The 22,508-nt window shown below is 42.6% G+C and overlaps 1 protein-coding gene across 5 annotated transcripts in view; it reads right to left on the bottom strand.

The window, feature by feature from the left end:
* Window positions 1-22,508, bottom strand: part of LOC130290765 (protein Shroom4-like) — a 739,734-nt gene that overhangs the window by 236,410 nt on the left and 480,816 nt on the right. For 4 of the 5 annotated variants that reach the window (XM_056538830.1, XM_056538826.1, XM_056538827.1 and 1 more), the window contains one exon: window positions 13,991-14,185. The exons of the other annotated variant lie outside the window; for it this stretch is intronic. In XM_056538830.1, the coding sequence (XP_056394805.1) occupies window positions 13,991-14,185 (195 nt within the window). The remainder of the gene's footprint in view (window positions 1-13,990; window positions 14,186-22,508) is intronic. 5 annotated transcript variants of the gene reach the window in all.

The raw sequence follows: 22,508 nt of genomic DNA on the forward strand, positions 1-22,508 counted from the left end.
CTGATGCTGCTGGGTCTGGGTATAACATTTTTTGTTATGGTAGCACTAGCTACCTAAAATCTTCAGTTTAAATTTCAAACTTCAACTTTTTTTCTTAGGGATTGTGAAGCACTGGGGTCTCCTCATGCTTCAGCCATCTCCAGGCTGTGCCATTCAGACACTATATGGTCTACTCCTACTGATGCCACCTCCAGGCTCTGTCATTGTGCTGCCATGTGACATTGTTAGATTAGGTCCTATGTACCCACACGCTGGGGCCTGGGACACTAAAACTTGGGAGTTAAAAGTTCCATTTCAAAATGCTCAATTTCAATTTGAAAATCTTAGATTTCTATTTAAAATTCTTATATTTTAATAGTCTCCTCATGCTTCAGCCAACTCCAGGCTGTGTCAATTAGGCACTATATGGTTTACTGATGCTGCTGGGCCTTGGTCTGGGAATTAAACTTTGTTATGGAAATATTGCAAATACAAACTCCTGGCTGTGCCGTTCAGCCACTGTATGGTCTCCACAATGCTGCCAACACCTCCACACTATGTCATTCAGCCACTATATGGTCTCCTCATGCTGCCAACACCTCCACGCTGTGTCATTCAGCCACTATATGGTCTCCTCATGCTGCCAACACCTCCACGCTGTGTCAGTCAGCCACTATATGGTCTCCTCATGCTGCCAACACCTCCACGCTGTGTCATTCAGCCACTTGTGGTCGGAGCTCCAAACGTGGACAGGCTGCCTGACTAATAAACAACAATACATACTATTGCTAACAACGATAATAGTAATAACAACAATAGAAATGACAGTAATATTGATAACAATCACGGTAATAATGATCCTAGTGATAACGATCACAACAACAATAATAATGGTAGTGGCAACCATGTAACTACCAATGATTATGAAATAACAATGATAAAGAATAATAACAACAACATACCTATAGCTGTCAGAAGTGTGCCCAAAACCGCGACCGTGGGCTCAGCCTATAGAGGGCCAAAAAACCTGGCAGTAATCCAGAAACTAATTATCACATACCTGCTCCGAACACCAGCCATAGTCAAAAATTGTAGAAATGATTATCAAATATCAGGAACCACGTAATGACGACCCTCCCTGCTTTGAGGTGCCGGGGCATACCAATGCTCATTTCTCCTCCGATCGATCGGCCGTAAATGGCGAATCCGCACCTGTATGAATGCTGATATTAACAGGTTTGTTAGAGTCATAACCTTTTGCAGGGCCCCGCCCAAAAAGGGCCAAAAACCCAAACAATATCCTTTGATTCCCTACCACCACCTACCAGTGATACTATTGCTCTGAAGATGTGTCAGTAAGAAATTGCGCAGTGCTTTACCCTGCAGACGTGGCAGGCATAACAGGTATACTGCCTATGAGTCTTGATATTATTGCACTGAAGATGAGCCAGTAACAATAATTACGCTGTGTATCCCCCTGCAGATGTGGCAGGCACATCGGCACTACTGCCTCCTAAGAGTATTTTTATCGCTCTGGTAACGTGTTAGTGGCAATGCAGTGCATCTCCCTACAGACATGGCAGGCATAACTAGTATTCTACCCTATACAGGACATGATATTATTACTCTGAAAACGTGTGAGTAAACATAATTGTGGAGTGCAACCCCCTGCAGACGTGGCAGATGTAACAGGTATACTACTGCATATAAGCCGTGATATTATTGCTGTGAAAAAGGTGTCAGTAACAACAATTGTGGTGCATCCCCCTATAGGCGTGGCAGGCATAATGGGTATACTACCGCCTATGGTTTTTGATGTTTATGCTATGAATGTCAAATAACAATAATTACACAGTGCATCCCCCTGCAGACGTGGCAGAAATACAGGTATACTACTGCCCGAGTCGTGATATTATTGCTCTGAAGAGGTGTCAGTAACAACAATTGCAGTGCATCCCCCTGCAGGCATGGCAGGCATAACTGGTATACCACCACCTATGATTTGTAGTGTAGCTCTGAAAGTGTCCATAATAATTATGCAGTGCATCTCCCTGCAGACATTTCAGGCAAAACGGGTATACTAGCGTCTACTAGCGTCATGTGCAGTATAAATTCTACCAAAATGTACGTATAGTATGAATGCAACGAGCATATGTACAGAATAAATGCTATGAGCGTATGAACCTTGCAAGCGTGTGTACCGTGTACAACCGTGTGTACCCTATACTACTAGCGTATGACCAATAAAATGTTATGAGGATATAAATAGAATGACTGCGGTGAGCTTATGTACCGTAAATAAGCTCTGAATGTACACCCGCCCTAAATACTATGCACTACGCACAGCACCAATGTTCTGAGCCTATAACCCGTGTAAAACTATGTGCTTATGTATCGCACCACACTGTGCACCTAAAACGGCACAAATGCTGTGGGTGTGAGTGGGATATACAAGCTTTGAGCCTATGTACAATATGAAGGCTAAAGCATGTGTACCATATAACAGCTATGTGTGTACGTGCATTATGAATGCTATAAGCGGGAGTGCAGTATAAATGCTATGAGCGTGCATACAGCACGAATGATCTGCAATATAAATGCTAAAAACATATGTACAGTATGAACTCTGGGTGTATGTGCAGAAAAAACGAGCGTATGTGCCATATGAAACTGAGACCATATATACAGAATAATGCTACGAGCATACAAGCAGTATAATGCTATGAGCATATGTGCTGTATAAATGCTATGGTCATTAGTGCCACGAGAATGTTATGGGAAATCTGTTATGAGCGTACGTGAAGAACAACTGCTGAGAGTATGCGAGCGGTATAAATGCTGTGAGCATATATGCAGTATGACTGTTATAACATAGTGCCATTAACCAAACTATGAGCTCATATGCCATATAAATGGTGAGCAATGTGCAGTATTTATTCTATGAGTATACATGCCGTAAATTCAGTGAGTGTGCATGCAGTATAAATGCTGTGAATGTGTGTGTGGTATAAACACTATGAGCGTGAGTGCAATATTATAGCTATGAGCAATCATGCCGTATCAACGCCATGAGCCTGCGTGCAGTAATACCGCCATGAGCGCGCGAGCAATATAATGCCATGAGCGTGCCAGCAGTAAAATGTTATGCGTATGTGTGCAGTATGCTGATATGAGCATATATGCTATTCAAATGCTATGATCGTGTGTGCAGTATACATGCTATAAGTATGCATGCAGATTTAACTGCTGAGCGTGCGTGCAGAATGAATGTTATGAGCATGTATGCAGTATGAATGCTATGGGTGTACCTGCAGTATAAGATCTATGAGCGAGAGTGCAGTATAAAATCTAAAAGCAAGAGCGCAGTGTGAATACTATGGTTGTACATGCCGTATAAGATAAGCGAGTAAGTGTAATATCACTAGCGTACATGCAGTATAACTGCTATGAGCTTAAGTGCAATATAAATGTACTTAGGTGCAGTATCACTGATGTAATGCAATGAAAAAGGCTACGAGCTTACATGCAGTATAAATTCTGAGTTTGAGTGCAGTATGAATGCATGACCGCATGTACCGTATACATGCTATGAGCGTATGTGCAGTATAAATGCATGAGCGTGTATGCAGTATAAGTGCAATGAGCTTAAGTGTGTGAGTGTGGTGTGGTTTCCCGGTACAGGACTTGGTTCTGTCCCTCTGTCTAAAGTCCCCACAGCCAGAGTCCCTCCATGCTATCAGGGCTCTCCTGGAGGGCTAACCCCTAGTCGCCTCTTAATACTGTGTTTAATGTATATATTTCTATATTTTATATTATAGTATATTGAGGTACAGGACCTTAGGTCATGTGACTGTTAATAAATTTTGTTATGCTAAGGTTCAAGGACCTTTGGGTCATGTGATATTCCCATAATGCTTTAGGTCAGGACTGACAGGTTTGCTAAACCAATGAGCTTTGATCCTGCCCCTTGATATATAAGGGGCTGCTGCCACTTAATCTGGGTCTTTTCCATGGGTTGTCTTTTCTATGCTCTTGCTGCCTGCTGATCTCTAGATAAAGCACATCTGTATCATCTACTACAATTCAAGCTAGGCCGGAAGCCTATTCCTTCAGCAGCCACAAAACGTGAGTTATTCCAGCTCAACACCTACAAATCCTGTGTGACTACTGAAGCCAAATTACCCCTTAATTCAGTAACACAGTGGTTAGCAAAATCCAAGCTCATTCAACTACAAATTCCCAGCAAACCTGTGAGGAGCCTATACCATGGTCCTCTTACAAAAGAATGTTTGTGAACAGCAGTTTTCAGTTCTTTCCACAGATTCTCGATTGGATTCAGGTCTGGACTTTGGCTTGGCCATTCTAACACCTGGATGTGTTTATTTGTGAACCATTCCATTGTAGATTTTGCTTTATGTTTTGGATCATTGTCTTGTTGGAAGACAAATCTCCGTCCCAGTCACAGGTCTTATGCAGACTCCATCAGGTTTTCTTCCAGAATGGTCCTGTATTTGGCTCCTTCCATCTTCCCATCAATTTTAACCATCTTCCCTGTCCCTGCTGAAGAAAAGCAGGCCCAAACCATGATGCTGCCACCACCATGTTTGACAGTGGGGATGGTGTGTTCAGGGTGATGAGCTGTGTTGTTTTTACGCCTAACATAACATTTTGCATTGTTGCCAAAAAGTTCGGTTTTGGTTTCATCTGACCAGAGCACCTTCTTCCACATGTTTGGTGTGTCTCCCAGGTGGCTTGTGGTAAACTTTAAACAACACTTTTTTATGTATGTCTGAGTCTCCGACCTCAGTTGTAGATCTCTGAAGTTCATCCAGAGTGATCATGGGCCTCTTGGCTGTATCTCTGATCAGTCTTCTCCTTGTATTAGCTGAAAGTTTAGAGGGATGGCCAGGTCTTCGTAGATTTGCAGTGGTCTGATACTCCTTCCATTTCAATATTATCGCTTGCACAGTGCTCCTTGGGATGTTTAACCCCTTAACGACGAAGGACATATATTTACGTCCTCCGCCGGCTCCCGCGATATGCCGATCGCGGTGATGCCCTGTATTAACCCTTCAGACGCGGCGATCAAAGCTGACCGCCGCGTCTGAAGTGAAAGTGACCCGGCTGCTCAGTCGGGCTGTTCGGGACCGCTGAATCGGGAGGGCCCTTACCTGCCTCCTCGGTGTCCGATCGACGATGACTGCTCCATACCTGAGATCCAGGCAGGAGCAATCAAGCGCCGATAACACTGATCACAGGCGTGTTAATACACGCCAGTGATCAGCATAGGAGATCAGTGTGTTCAGTGTTATAGGTCCCTATGGGACCTATAACACTGCAAAAAAAAAGTAAAAAAAAGTGTTAATAAAGGTAATTTAACCCCTTCCATAATAAAAGTTTGAATCACCCCGTTTTCCCATAAAAAAAAAAATAAAACAGTGTAAATAAAAATAAACATATGTGGTATCGCCGGTTGCGTAAATGTCCGAACTATAAAAATATATCGTTAATTAAACCGCACGGTCAATGGCGTACACGTAAAAAAACTTTTTATACCATTAAAAATGAATTAAAAGTGATCAAAAAGTCCGATCAATACAAAAAACAATAAAAACTTCAGATCATGGTGCAAAAAATTTGCCCTCATACCGCCCTGTACGTGGAAAAATAAAAAAGTTACAGGGGTCAGAAGATGACATTTTTAAACGTATACATTTTCCTGCATGTAGTTATGATTTTTTCCAGAAGTACGACAAAATGAAACCTATATGGGGGCGTGGTCTGCAGCTAATGGAGTAGGTCGCACATGTCCTGAGCTCCGCTCAACCACTGGTTTCAAGAGCGGTTATCGGCCCTGCATATTGCCCGAATTGCTCTGGAAAGAATCGGACGGTGCTCACAAGCCCACCCCGGAGCATTACGGTGCTGGACCCGATCCATTTTCTGCAGTGGACTGCTGATTCCAGTCCTCGTTGGCGGCCGCCACGGGACCTCAAGCTGCGCGGGCCTGAAAACCTCCTGCACTAAAGGGACCGAGAGTCATACGCCCGCAACATCGGTTAGAACCCGAGACCCACAGCAAATACTTAGGCTGGAGACGTTCCCTGCATGCTGAGGTTTGACTCCGGTCCTGGTGTCTGCTGGAGGCCGCCATCACAGCCCGTCACTGAGGAGCATGGGGAGCGCGCACACCAGCTTCCCACATCAAAGAGACTCTGAGGGAGCTCCTCTACTCCCTCGGATGCCATACAGGAGTTGGCTGTGCTTACCGGTACCACCGGATCGCAAGAAAGGGACAGCGTGCTACACCCGCACACGCAGGAGGTAAAACCCCTAGGCTGTTAACCCAGTGACGTACTTCATTAAAAGGGAGCTGGGAGAGCGCTGTTGGAAAGGTGGGACATAGATAGTCTCTGTACCCCTTCATTTCTACTACACCTGGGGTCTATTATATACTGTATTACCGAGTGCTATTCAGCTTGTGGCTTGAGGGAGCCGTTAGCCCCAGAGGGACAGGGGAGACATAAAAACTCGGCAGCCATTACAGATAACACACGTGGTGTGCCCTTAAAAGGACAGAGACCTGCTACATATCAAGACTCCAGTCCCATATTGATGCAGTTTGCCTCGGATTTCATTACAAATAATATATTACAGTACCATTCTATGAACTGCCTGCCTCTGCTGGTCCCTGTGACTCATATTAGTTCCTAACAACTCTGAGTCCACTTGAACAATATAATCACAACTATTTCTATGGTCTAAACTGATTAGCACTATATTAAGTCGACGGCAGTCCTCAGTGTGGACCTGTAGACTTTTATACCCTGCGAGCTGATCTCTCCACTTTGATAATAGCAAATCTACCTAAGAGTTAATATTTTATATTGTGGGACTTTTCCTATCTAGTATATTATTCAGCCTACCAAGTCTGCCACCTGCTGTCCTGTGGAGATATTACACCATGTTTAAATGTATAGCCCTGCACCTGGATACTCATAACAAGCACCTATTGTTCTACCTGATATTACATGGGGGGACAAGATAAAAAAAAGAAGCCAAATTATACTACAAGAGCCTCAAGATCTAAGTCAGTGTCCATTTCCTCTTCACCCCGGGACAATTCACCTACTATCAACAACTCACAGGGCGTTTCACACAGTCTGCCATCATCACCAACAAGACACAATAACCCAACTGCCTCCCGTCCGGGACCCTCATTTAAAAATCAGACTTTTCACAACATAGTCATGGCTCCCACCCAGAAAATAACTGACACTAACACAGAAATGGAGGAGCATGCTCTATCAGAGTCTCTCCAGACTCCAAATAAAGGCCACCCTAAAGACCAAAGAAATCTAGAAGTAGACGAAACCAACAACCTCGAACACCAGACCACTTCGACCTTAATTCACAAAATGCACCTGGATGAGGAGAAATAGTAGTAATAAAAATGTTGTTACCATATTTTTACAATGCTTTGTAGGGCATAGCAGGGCCTAATCTATTGATATCTTCGGATGTCTATCTAATTGTTTGTTTTAGACCGCTAGTATAATATAGAAGTGTCTAGTTATGTTAATAATTCCTAGGATTATGTTTGGCATATTTTGTAACCCCTTTACTTCTACATTTTTAAAGTTCCGGCGGGGAGTTGGATTGGGCGAGTAGTATCTGTTGGCTGGTGACCTCTCTCCCCTGTACTAGAGAGTCTTCTTTTCCTCCTTGGACCGGGGAGTGGACACTCTTTCTGGACTCTCATTGCATCCTATAAGGGTCTCCGACCCTAACTGGAACAATCTTAACGAATAGTTTAACATGTTTATATGTTATTTTGTGTTCTGTCTTTTAACTAACTCTCTTGTTTTCTCTCACCCGCATGGTTCACGGTACCCACAGAGTTTCGAGTTTATATCCCGACCATGGACAACCTGTCTCCTTGGCCCCTACCTTTTTTAGAGCACCAGATAGAGAGGAGGGCAGCCATATGCGCCTCTCGATTACATTCTGGACACTGGTAGGACCTGTCTTTATCGCACACTAACATACTTTATGATCTGTCATGGCGCGTCTCCTTTCATTTAATGTCAAAGGGCTGAACACGGATGTCAAACGCAGACTCTTGCTTAAGGAGTTACGTACGTGGAAAATTGACATCACGTTCATCCAAGAGACCCACCATGACAGTTCTGGGTCCTTTAAATTTGCACGTAAATTTTTTCCGGAGGCATATGTGGCCACTCAGGATCGGAGAAGGGGGGGAGTGGTGATACTTATCTCCCGTTCATGTCCCTTCCAAGTGACATCGTCACATGTAGACCCAGGTGGTAGATTCATCATACTTACTGGCAAATATCCCTGTAACTTTATGTAACATATATGCCCCCAACACCTCCCAAATCTCTTTTTTCACAAGGGTGTTTACCAAACTAGCTAAATTACTTCCTACAACTTTGTTAGTTGGGGGTGACTTCAATTTGCCATTTTCTACCTCGATAGACAGAGCTTCGGTAGTGCACCCCAACCCTTCCCCTTTTGCCCATCGCCTTTCATCTCAATTCCAACAACTGATCAGAAAACACCACTTATTTGACTTGTGGAGAATCTCAAACCAAAATAGCAGGGAATATACATTCTACTCCAATCCACACATGACCCATTCCCGCATAGACATGTTCTTTGGCAACCTCCCTGGTCTTAGGTGGACTAAAACGTCCACAATACATCCTATTACGTGGTCGGATCACGCACCTGTGACCCTGGATCTTTTAGATTCATGCACTCCACGGAGGCAATGTCACTGGAGACTGAATGAATCACTTTAAAAAAAATATATATTTATAAGGAAGAACTGGGAACGTGCCTTAAAGAATTTTTTGAGTATAATCTAGGCTCAGTCTCATCATTCTCCACTCTCTGGGAGGCTCACAAAACAGTCTTTAGAGGCCATTGTATAAAATTAGCGTCCCAAATTTAAAAAAATAACCTTCAACGCTCCAATGATCTTGAACTTAGGCTTAGAACATTAGAATCCAAAATGGTATCAAACCCTAATATACATACATTAAAACACATCACCTATATTCGCACTCAATTAAAAAATATTGCCGTAGGTCATGCAGAGAAATTAATTTCCTATTCAAAACACAGGTATTATGCAAACATGAACAAACCTCTTTCTTTACTGGCCTCTCAACTCAATTCTCAATCGTCTAAATCGAACCCTTTTGCGCTTAAAACGAGTAATGGGTCCCTGACTTATGATCCAACTAAAATGGCAGAATTATTCCATGAATTCTACTCTAAACTATATAACTTACCCTCCTCGCCTTCTGTAAGCGCAACAGAAAAATTGAATCAAATAAATACATACCTTACCTCCTGTAATTTGCCCAAAGTACACTGACAGGGGCTTGAACTCCTGAATGCCCAAATAACATTAGAAGAGCTCCAAGACACTTTAATACATCTCCCTAATGGTAAATCTCCTGATGGCCTGTCATATTTATATTATAAAACATACGCTGACTTTCTTAATCCTCACCTCCTTACCTTGTTTAATTCATTTCTTTCGGGCTCTCCTGTCCCTCCAACAATGCTAAATTCGTACATAACGGTATTGCCGAAACCAGAAAAAGACTCCACAGATTGCGCCAGTTATATGCCTATCTCCTTACTAAATGAAGACTTAAAAATTTTCACCAAGATTCTGGCAAATAGACTAAGCGATGTCCTCCCTGGTCTTATTCACAAGGACCAGGTAGGATTCGTTCCATTTAGGCAGGCTGGGGACAGCACTAGTAGAAACATAAATCCTAATAGACACAATCAATAGAACTAAATTTTCTGGCCTATTGCTAGGTCTAGACGCTGAAAAAGCTTTCGACAGACTGGATTGGTCATTCCTACTATCTGTCTTGAAAGCAAGCGGAATTATTGAACCTTTCTTCAGTGCTGTCTCTGCCTTATACACTTCTCCGTCAGCTCAGATATGATTACCTCATGCCACATCCCCTAGAGTGACGATCTCTAACGGTACTAGACAGGGATGTCCCTGATCACCTCTCCTGTTTATCCTCAGTATCGAACCGTTAGCAAGATCCATTCGTTCTAACCCTGACATTCAAGGTATAAAAATTAGGGGGAGAGAGTTTAAGGTCTCGTTATTCGCGGATGACGTACTACTAACTATCTCGAATCCACATACATCCCTACCAAATTTACATTCTACTCTGGACACATATAGTGATCTGTCGGGTTACAAAATAAACGCTAGTAAAACGGAGGCCTTGCCTATCAATATCCCTGATCCCCTCCTACACAACTTAAAGACCAACTATCCATATAAATGGCAAGAAATGACCTTGAAATATTTAGGGATTAGGATCACCCCCACATATAGTCTACTGTTTAAATATAATATTCCTAACATTACACAGGAAATTAAATCCCTACTTGATAAATGGTCCTCGCTTCCACTTTCTTTTATGGGACGGATCAATGCACTGAAAATTATTGTATTGCCAAAGATGATCTACCTTTTTGAAACCCTTCCTATTCCCATCCCCAAAGGATCACAAAAAAAAATCCAAACCCACATGTTAAAATTCATTTGGGGCGGTAAGGGTCATAGAATTTCATTATCAGTCCTGACTTCCTTAAAAAAATATGGAGGTCTAGCCTTCCCAGATATATACAAATATTACTCCGCAGCTAATCTCCATAGACTTACCTCTTGGACATCCTTCCTAGCCTCCAATAAATGGGTTGAGATCGAAAGATTATGGCTTGAACCAGTGCATCTTTCCTCCCTAATTTGGAATAATGCACCGCCTGTAATCTCTAAAAATCTACTGGGCCCCATAAAACTTACGCTATCCACTTGGAACAAAGTAATATCCCAATTCCCCTTAAAATCTGCCATCTCGCTACTCACCTCCTTGCTATACAATCCCCGAATTCTACATAGTGACGACATTACAACCATCACCCCATGGATTAACGCAAAAGTCTTCCATCTAACAGACATAATTAACCCACTAAGATGAGTCCTTATGCCATTCTCAGACCTACAAAATAAATACACTCTACCCGACTAAGCATACCCCTTTTACCGAAACCTGTTAAGCAGCTTGTCACTACACATAAGTGGTGGGGCCTTTCCCCCTCCGACTACATTTGAACACATCTGTAAAAATAGCACTTCTATATGGGGACTGATTTCAGATATTTATAACCTGTTAGCGATGCCTGAGGATGAAAATTCCAAATATCATTTATATATGACGAAATGGGAAGAATATATAGGCAAAACATTTGATTCTACTCAGTGGCACTCCCTATGGTGGAATGCTTCTAAATCTTCATCCTGTATTACCCACAAAAAATGTCAATATAAATTACTATTGCATTGGTATCAAAGTCCGGATAAACTAAACAGGTTCTTCCCTAGTGTATCCCCCTTGTGCTGGAGATGTGGTGGTGAAGTTGGTACACTCACCCATATATTCTGGGAATGTAGTGGGCTACGCCATTTTTGGTTGGAAGTTAAATCATTACTGAAACAACTGGTCGAGGTGGAAATGCCCTTATCACCTGAAACATACCTGCTAAACCTTCCCCCTGAAAAATTCCCTAAATACAAACTTAGATTAATGTTGTCTGTGTTGACGGCCTCTAAATGCCTAATTGCACGTAATTGGAAAAGCGCAGAGGCTCCTTCCTTAAACCTACTGATGGATAGGTTACGCGACATTAGGAGACTGGAGTACCATTCGGCCTCCATAGATAATAGACTCCCTGCTTTCTACAAGATCTGGTCACCATGGGATACGTTTGAAGCTGATCAAGTCCAATAATAACCCTCCGTGATGGAGATGACTTGGATAGACTAAACTTGGCAAATGAGGTTCAATGTGTATAAATGTAAAGTTATGCATCTGGGTACTAAAAAACTGCCTGCACTGTATGTCTTGGGGGGGTTAAACTGGGAGAGTCACTGGTAGAGAAAGATCTGGGTGTACTTGTAGATCATAGACTACAGAATAGCATGCAGTGTCAGGCAGCCGCTTTTACCTCTTTATAAGGCATTGGTACGGCCTCACCTGTAATATGCTGTTCAGTTTTGGTCATCAGTTCATAAAATGCACGTCGTGGAGCTGGAAAAGGTGCAGAGATTCGCAACTAAACTAAAATGGGGTATGGAACATCTTAGCTATGAGGAAAGATTAAAAGAATTACATTTGTTTAGTCTTGAGAAGAGACGTTTAAGGGGGAATATGATCAACGTATATAAGTATCTAAATGGCCCATACAAAAAATATGGGGAAAACTGTTCAAGATGAAACCCCCTGAAAGGACAAGGGGGGCACACCCTCCATCTGGAGAAGAAAAGGTTTGGTCTCAAGGGTCGACACGCCTTCTTTACCATAAGAACTGTGAATTTATGGAACAGTCTACCTCAGGAACTGGTCACAGCAGAATCAGTTGGAAGCTTTGAAACAGGGTTAGTTACATTCCTAGAACAAAATAACATTAATGCTTATGCAGAAATATAATCACATACCTTCCCCTTCATCCCACCATACCCCTTCCCTTCTATTCCTTGGTTGAACTTGATGGACGCATGTCTTTCTTCGACCATACTATGTAACTATGTAAGGTCATTAATATATTTAATAGAATAGGACCCAAGACTGACCCCTGTGGTACCCCACTAATAACAGTCACCCAATCAGAATAAGTACCATTAATAACCACTCTCTGTTTCCTATCACTGAGCCAGTTACTTACCCCCTTACACACATTCTCCCCCAGCCCAAACCTTCTCATTTTATACCCCAACCTTTTATGTGCCACTGTATCAAATGCTTTGGAAATATTAAGGTATACAACATCGAGCAATTCCCCTTGGTCCAGTCAGGAGCTCACCTCCCCATAAAAGCTGATTAGTTTAGTTTGACAGGACCGATCCCTCATAAACCCATGCTGATATGGGGTCATACATTTATTTTTATCAAGATACTCCAAAATAGCATCTCTTAGAAAAACCCTCAAACAATTTACATACAACGGAGGTTAAACTAACAGGCCTATAAATCCCGGGGGTCACCTTTTGACCCATTTTTAAATATTGGCACTACATTTGCTATGCGCCAGTCCTGGGGAACAGACCCTGTCACTATAGAGTCCTTGAATATTAAAAATAGGGGTCTGTCTATTACATTACTTAATTCCTTTAGAACATGGGGGTGAATGCCATCTGGACCTGGTGATTTGTCTATTTAGATTTTTTGTAGGTGGCGCTGTATTTCTTCCTGGGTTTAGACAGGTGACCTGTACTTCTTCCTGGGTTAGACTGGTGACCTGTACTTCTTCCTAGGTTAGACAGGTGACCTGCGCTTCTTCCTGGGTTAGACAGGTGACCTTTACCTTATCTTGCTGTATTTTACCTAGTAGTTAATTTTCCTCTATGAATACAGTGGAGAAGAATGTGTTCAATATATTTGCTTTTTCCTGATCCCCATCTATAATTTCTTCCTCATCATTTTTTAAAGGGCCAACACTTTCATAACCATAGTAAACCATAGTAAAACCCAGGAAATGTGCTAAGACAGACAAAAGTGAATAAAGAAACATGGTCAGAGTAACAGGTGATATTACCAGCCAAGAGCAGCACCTGAGAAGGCACTCCCAGTGCTGAAGGGCTGGAAGCATTAACTCTCAAATTACCAGAGAGAAGTTAACACAAAAACTGTTTAGACATAAAAACTAATTTCATGATCAGGACCCAAAGCAGAAAATACAAAACATATAAACAGACATAACAGGTGCCACATTAAAGGTTGCTACATAAAATGAGAATGCTTGTAATAATGCACCCAGTGATAATCAATGTTCCCCCAAAGTCACACAGTCTTTTTTTACTCTGTGTGATTTAACACCCCTTTTGACAAGATAAAAAAGAACAACTACAACTAAAAAAGAAAAAAGTTAAAGAAAAACAACAAACCTTTCTGGAATGGAAACTTCAGATTCTCTATCAGTTGACAATTCATCTTCTGAATGTCTAAATCCACCTTCAAAAGCAGTAGAAAACTGCCCTTTATACACACATGTAGAGAATGGCTCCATTGTGTTAGACTCTGGACAGAATAACTGCTCAGTAGTGTAATGTACATCAGCTTCTTTAAATTTGGATGTACTGCTACAAAGAGAAGAAAGAAGCATTGCGGATCAAAGTTTGTATGGACTCTTTAATACGTTAAAAATATATAAACTGTTCACTAAATGATTATATATACCAAGTATATTATTTATAAATCAGGGGCGGACTGACCGGTCGGTCCATTCGGACATGGTCTGAAGGCCCAGACGGAGAAACGGCCCATTGCTCACTGCTGTTATTTGGGATCTGGGACAATTGTCTAGGATCCCCAGCCAAGCAGGCGCTGCTTTGAGCTCTATGCACGGGTCACTCGCATACCGCTGAAAGCTTCCTCTCAATGTGATCTCCGGCCTACAATGAAGATGCCATCTGTCAGTTATCCGTGCCTGCATTGTGGAGGGGGAAAAAACGCAGCCCGGCAATAGTTTATTTATTTTTTTCTTTATTTTTACAACCTAGCACAGAGGAAACAGGAGGACTACATAACTATATACCTGGATGCCAGTCAGAATAAAATAAAAATATGGCAGTCAGAATAAATCCCTGGATCAACCTTCTATCCCTATATATCTAGAATCCATAACCAGCAATGTTGGAGGGGACAGTTGGAAGGAAGGCGGCCTGGCAGGGCTGACTTCTGGATTAAGGAGGAAAAATCCGATTGTATGGCTCAAAAGGTGCAGTCCCGGAGGCTTCAGATGATGTAGATCAATGCCGTCTTTGTTGAATGTAAGGATGGCCGTTCACAGTATGGACAACGCGTTTCAAAGGTTGTACCTTCTTCTCCAGTTACATATTGTACATAATTCACACTATATAAACACAAAAAAAAAATTGTGGTCCACTGTATGGTGCTTTTAACATCAATGATTTTTCCCCCCATTGAAACCAATAGGTTGGTTGGAGCCTCTGTATAATCCGTGGCTGAGTATAAATGTATAAATGCTAAGCAGTAAGGTGTTTGGTTGTAACTGGTATGGGAGACTTTACAGGGGATCAAATCGCAGGGCAGTGAAGGATATTTAATGGTAAGGGGCATATCTGGGTCAGTGTGTTAATGAGAGGACAATATATGAAGCTTAGTTGATTGAGGCAGACAGGACTGTGTCAATTGGCCTGGGAAAGCAAATAAAGGGGTTGGCAGGGGAACATACAGAGTGAGACATATAGTATTTCAATATGGTTAGACAGAGAAATATAGGAAACAGCCAGTAGATGGCAGCAGAGGTTAATCATTTGAAGTAATGTAAGATGTATGTACAAGGAACAGAGATGATGATGATTGTGCCTGTGTACCGATTAAGACTTTTGATCGAGGTGGACTGTTTTTGCTTGGGAGAGATGTTGCTGTTTATTAACCTTTTCAGGACGTAGGGCGTATGCATACGCCCTGCATCCCGAGACCTTAAGGACGTAGGGCGTATGCATACGCCCGTGGGAATTACAGTTCTCGCCGCTAGCCGGTTGGAGACCGGATCGGGATGCCTGCTGAAATCATTCAGCAGGAATCCCGGCACATCGCCCAGGGGGGTCCTGAAACCCCGCCATGTCAGCAATCGCAGAAAATCGCATGGCAATTCAAACATGCGATTTTCTGCTATTCCGGGCTGATCGGGTCTCTGCTGACCCGATCGCCCGGAAAATAGGGATGATCGCAGCTGTCAGTGACAACCCCGATCATCCTGAGGGATAGGAGCGAGATTGCATGAATGAATTCTGACCAATGGCAGCGCATGACAGGTGGTTGCGATGGAACCCCCCCCCCCCGCTCTGCCCACCCCTGGATGTCTGGCAGAACGGGGGGAGAAGATGGCTGCGGGTACCTGATCAGAAGATGCTGTGGGGACCGCCAATCGTCGTTGAAGACTGTGGAGATCAGCGGTGCAGGTAGGGAAGCGACGGTTAAGGAAGGGGCAGTAAAGTGATCATTACTGCTGCCCTTCTAGTGGTTGCCAAACTGCAACTCCAAGCATGCCCAGACAGCCAAAGGCTGTCTGGGCATGCTGGGAGTTGTAGTTTTGCAACATCTGAAGGGTCACAGTTTGGAGACCACTATTACACAATTACAGTGGTGCCCTCCAGATGTTGCCAAACTACAACTCTCAGCATACCTAGACTGCCCATGCATGCTGGGAGTTGCAGTTCTGTAACATCTGTACCTTCAGATTTTGCTATTTTCATGAACATTTTGAAAATTGCTGCTATATTTTGAAGCCCTCTAATATTTTCAAAAAGTAAAAATATGTCCATTTTATGATGCCAACATAAAGTAGACATATTGTATTTGTGAATCAATATAAAATGTATTTGGAATATCCATTTTCCTTACAAACAGAGAGCTTCAAAGATATAAAATTGCAACATTTTCAAAATTTTCATGACATTTTGGGATTTTTCACCAAGAAAGAATGGAAGAAACAACGAAAATTTACCACTAAAATAAAGTAGAATATGTCACTATGTCTTAAGGTGAAAATGACCTGCGTCCTTAAGTGGTTAAATTGTTGGGGTGTTTCTGTTTATTATGTTGTATTATGAAATGTTAATGTTTATGATAATATTATACACAAATAAGTAGGGAAATATTTCAATAACACATGGATGCTGGTGTGGGGATATCAGGAATATCCAGGTCATGGGAATGCATGTACTGTCAGTGGATTGTCTAGATACAAATAAGAAAAAAATTACCTTGGCAGCAGGCGCTCAGGATCCCAAAGGAAGTGGTCACACTAAGGTCATAAAGTGGCAAAGTGCAAAAACTTTATTAGATGTACAGCAATAGAACAATGACGCGTTTCGGGGTGAAACTACCCCTTCATCAGATTGACTGTAGTACTGTCAGTGGATAGAGGTGGGATGTATAGTGGAATGATGGGTATTGGATTTTATTTTGTGTATATATAGTGTGAATTATGTACAATATGCAACTGGACCTGAAGAAGAAGGTACAAGCTTTGAAACGCGTTGTTCATACTGTAAACTGCCATCCTTACATTCAATCAAAACTGCATTGATCTACATCATTTGAATTCTCCGGGAGTGCGCCTTTTGAGCCATACAATCGGATTTTTCCCCCCGGTCCAGAAGTCCCCACTGCCAGGCTGCCTTTCTTCCAGCTGTTCCCTCATGCATTTGCACCGCTGCCACAGCGGGACTGACGGCCGGCTGCCTCTTGACAACGGAATACCTTTTGCAAGCATTAAACAGTGTTGTGTCTGCCCACACAACACACAAAGGTGAGCATAATCTACCTTTTTTCCTAACCTGCATCCCATAACATCTGGGATTAACCGCACTATCAGCGTGGCTTCTGTCTTTTTTTTCCCCTCTCTCTAACCAGCAATGTTATTACTCTCCAAAAATGCATCCAGGCCTCTTTTGTACTCTTTTACAGAGTTCACCATGACCACCTCCTCTGGCAGAGAGTTCCATAGTCTCACTGCTCTTACAGTAAAGAATCCCTGTCTGTGCTGGTGTAGAAACCTTCTTTCTGCAAGACGTAGAGGATGCCCCCTTGTTATAGATACAGTTCTGGGTATAAATAGATCATGGGAGAGATCTCTGTACGGTCCCAATATATTTATACATAGTTATTAGGTCAGCCCTAAGCCTCCTTTTTTCTAAACTAAATAACCCTAATTCTGATAATCTTTCTGGGTACTGTAGTCCTCTCATTCCCCTTATTACTCTTGTTGCCCTTCTTTGAACCCTCTCAAGCTCCCCTATATATTTATTGTACAATGGTGCCCAGTACTGTACACAGTATTCTATGTGTGGTCTGACTATTTGTACAGCGGTAGAATTATTTCCTTGTCGTGGGCATCTATGCCCCTATTGTTGCACCCCATGGTTTTATTAGCCTTGGCAGAAGCGGCCTGACACTGGTTACTACAGCTAAATTTACTGTTAACTAAGATTCCCAAGTCCTTTTCCATGTCAGTGTTCCCAAGTGTTCTCGCATTTAATACATAATCCCAGCCTGGATTTTTCCTCCCAATGTGCATTACCTTACATTCATCAGCCACTTCCCAGCCCAAATCTCCAACCTATACAGATCCATTTGTAAAAGTGCACTGTCCTCTTTTGTGTTAACCACTTTACAGAGTTTAGTATCATCTGCAAAGATTGCTACTTCACTTTTCAACCCCTCTACAAAACAGAAAAGGACCCAAGACTGACCCCTGTGGTACCCCACTAGTAAAAGTCACCCAATCAGAATAAGTACCATTAATAACCTCTGTTTCCTATCACTGAGCCAGTTACTTCACACAGCCCAACCCTTTTAATTTTATGCACTAACCTTTTAGGTGGCACTGTATCAAATGCTCTGAAAAATCAAGATATACGACATCCAGCGATTCCCCCTGGTCAAGTCTGGAGCTCACCTCCTCATAAAAGCTGATCGGGTTAGTTTGACATGACCGATCCCTCATAAACCCATGCTGATATGGGGTAATACATTTATTTTTATCAAGATACTCCAAAATAGCATCTCTTAGAAAACCCTCAAACAATTTACATATAACGGAGGTTAAACTAGCAGGCCTATAATTCCCGGGGTCACCTTTTTTACCCATTTTTAAATATTGGCACCACATTTGCCATGCGCCAGTCCTGGTGAACTGTCCCTGTCACCATAGAGTCCTGGAATATTAAAAATAGGGGTCAGTCTATTACATTACTTAATTCCTTTAGATCACAGGGGTGAATGCCATCTGGACCTGGTGATTTGTCTATTTTGATTTTTTGTAGGCGGCACTTTACTTCTTCCTGGGTTGGACAGGTGATCTGTACTGGGGAGTTTACCTTATCTCGCTGTATTTCACCTGCCATTTCATTTTCCTCTATGAATACAGTGGAGAAGAATTTGTTAAATATATTTGCTTTTTCCTGATCCCGTGTATAATTTCTTCCTCATAATTTTTTAAAGGGCCAACACTTTCATTTTTAACCTTTTTTCTATTTATATAGTTAAAGAACAGTTTGGGGTTAGTTTTACTCTCTTTGGCAAGGAATCTTTCTGTCTCTATTTTTGCATATTAATTTTTACATAAAAACATTTTCTCTATAGCTTTTTAATGCTTCTTTAATGCCATCCTTTTTTAATAGTTTAAATGCTTTATTTGTGTAATTTATTGCCCCCTTAACATTTTTATTCATCCATATTGGTTTTCTTTTATTCCTGACCCTTTTATTCCCATATGGTATAAACCTCTTACAGTGAGAATTTAAAATATTCTTAAAAGTCTCCCATTTAGTGTCAGTATTTTTTTTTGAGGACATTATCCCATTTTATATTGCTAAGGGCTTCTCTGAGTTGATCAAACTTTGCATTCCTAAAGTTCATTGTTTTTGTGGCCCCTCGTGAGTTTTCCCTTATTGCAGAACAAATTATAATGTATCATATTATGATCACTATTCCCTAGGTGTCCTTTTATCTGCACATTAGTTACTCTGTCAGGTCTGTTGGTTAATATTAAAGGGGTACTCCACCCCTGGCATCTTATCCCCTATCCAAAGGATAGGGGATAAGATGTTAGATCGCCCCGGTCCCGCTGCTGGGGACCCCGGGGATCGCCGCTGCGGCACCCCGGCATCATTACTGCACAGAGCGAGTTCGCTCTGTGCGTAATGACGGGCGATACAGGGGCCGGAGCAGTGTGACGTCATGGCTCCGCCCCTCATGACATCACGGCCCGTCCCCTTAATGCAAGTCTATGACAGGGGGCGTGACAACCGTCACGCCCCCTTCCCATAGACTTGTATTGACGGGGGCGGGCCGTGACGTCACGAGGGGGCGGATCCGTGACGTAACGATGCTCCGGCCCCTGTATTGCCCGTCATTACGTGCAGAGCTATCTCGCTCTGCGCAGTAATGATAGTGGGGTGGGTGCTGCAGCAGCGATCCCCGGGGTCCCCAACAGCGGGACCTCGGCGATCTGACATCTTATCCCCTATCCTTTGGATAGGGGATAAGATGTCTAGGGGTAGAGTACCCCTTTAAGTTCAGTAGGGCCACCCTCTTGTCGGGCCCTGCACCATTTGGGACAGATAATTGTCTTTAGCTATAGTCAGAAACCTGTTTCCCTTATTACATTTACATGTCTAAGTCTCCCAGTTTATATAATTTACCTACCCAGTTTATATTATTAACCTACCTACATACCTAACAACCTAACCAATAAACATACCTGGGTACCTACCTACATATCTGGCTTCCTAACTATCTATCTACATACATGGCTGTCTAACTACATACCTAAAAACCTAACTATATACCTGGCTACCTAACTACAGAACTATCTACTTACATACCTGGCTACCTAACTACCTTGCTAACTATCTACCTACATATCTGGCTCAATAAATAGCTACCTACCTACCTGGCTACCTAGCTAACTACCTGAATATGTACATACTTGGCTACCTACCTAATTACATATCTACCTACTTGCCTGCCATCCTAACTACCTAGCTAGTTGCCTAACTACATAGCTGGCTACCTAACTACCTAGTTATCTACCTTCCTGCCCTTTTACTGTGCAATACACCAAGAAGGGCATTATTAAAGTTTGGGGTTTATAGATGGTGAGATTATGTAAAGGAGGGGAGGGCACTGGAAAAAATGTGGAGTCTAACATGTTTGTCCTGTTCATGCACACGGCTGGAAGAAGTCGACATGGCGGACTGATCCGGACATCGTTAACCAGAAAATATGTTGATTGTGAGTCTCTAGATGTAACTGTAATCACTTATATGCTATACAGATCCAGTGTACAGCTGGTATCTACCGCCATATGGTCCTGTATATTATCACATATTCAAAAAGAAGATATTCTCCAGCAACTAAATACCGTAGAAAAACAAGCCACCAATTTTTTTCACATTTTTCTGCTGTCATGATCATTTTTAATCTATATCAATAAACAAGCATTGCTTTTCCACTGTATTTCATTGCTGGAAAATATCTTCCTGGATTGTGGGCTAGACTAGCCAGCGGAGTGGCTCTCCCAGTTCTGTGCACCAGTACAGGTGTTGGCAGTTCGTACACCCATAGGTGTGCTCTTATCGTTATAATCACTTATTTGGTATACAAATCCTGTGTACAGCTGGTATCTACCACTATATGGGCACTGTATGGGGGAATACTGGTCTGTGTATAGTGGTTTTATTCAGTACACTAGGGTGGTATATATTTTCTCCTTGTATACTGTTATTATTGGTCATGGAAAATGATCTTTTCTATGTTAAAAAGTTTCATAGATATAAAATATGAATTTCATTTTATATTGTTTGTAGGGCTAGGGCAAGGAATTCGGTGAAATAGTGGTGGGGCAGAGATGTGGTTAGAGGAGGAATCTTGCTGGGGTCCTCTCAGAGGCGGCTCTAGACTTTTGAGGCCTCAGGCGAAACTCAATCATGAGGCCCCTAAACCAAAACTCATCTCCACAGAACCTGCCAGAAAAACATTTAAGACTCTGCACTCCTCTTTAGTGTCCCACACAGTAAAGTGGGTAGATAAGTAAGTTGGGAAAGAAAGGTTGCCACCCCCAATAAGTAGTTAGGTCCTTTTAAATTGTTTCCCCCGTTACATAGGTGCCCCGAAAAGGTAGGTGCAACCTGTAGGTGGTTATTTCCTGTAGATAGCTGCTTCCTGTAGGTAGTAGATGCCTCCTATAAGAAGGGGTTACTCCTTGTAGGTAGGTAGGTACCCCTGTACATAGTAGCTCCCTGTATAAATTTGCAGTTCCCTGTATATGGTTGCAGCCCCACACATATATTGTTACAGTCACACTGGCCGTGAGTGCTCTCTTCCTCTGTCCTCTGGCGGGCCTGGAATCCGCATCGCAGGGCGCACCTGCATGCAAATCTCTCACCTCCTCCTTCTTCTGTTTCCTCTGTGTTCTCACACAGCCGGGGCGCGCTACCCCGCCTCCTAGGGCACATGCGTGCCGAAGCTCTGAGATTTAAAGGGCCAGTGCATCCTTAATTAGTGTTTGCACCTGTCCCTTCTCTATAAATATGTGCACCTCCCTCTACCTCTTGCCAGATATTTATGTGCCCAGTGCCCTAGTGGAAGCATTTATTGTGTCTTGCCTTACTGTGTTCCTGACCTACCTGTTCCGTGACCTGACCTTGCTTCTGTGCCGCCTGCCTACTGACCTCTTGCTACATCCCTGTTCTCGCTACCGTGCTCCCAGCCCTGACCTTCTGCTATCCTGACTACAATTTGCCGTATTCCTCCTGTACCACGTTTTCTCCACAGCAGCCTGTGTGGACGAGTCGTGTCAGGGGTAGCGACCTGGGTACTGCCTACTACAGCAAGTCCATCCCGCTTTGCAGCGGGCTCTGGTGAAAA

The sequence above is a fragment of the Hyla sarda genome, chromosome 9 (genome assembly GCF_029499605.1).
Source record: "Hyla sarda isolate aHylSar1 chromosome 9, aHylSar1.hap1, whole genome shotgun sequence".
NCBI classification, from domain to species: domain Eukaryota; kingdom Metazoa; phylum Chordata; class Amphibia; order Anura; family Hylidae; genus Hyla; species Hyla sarda.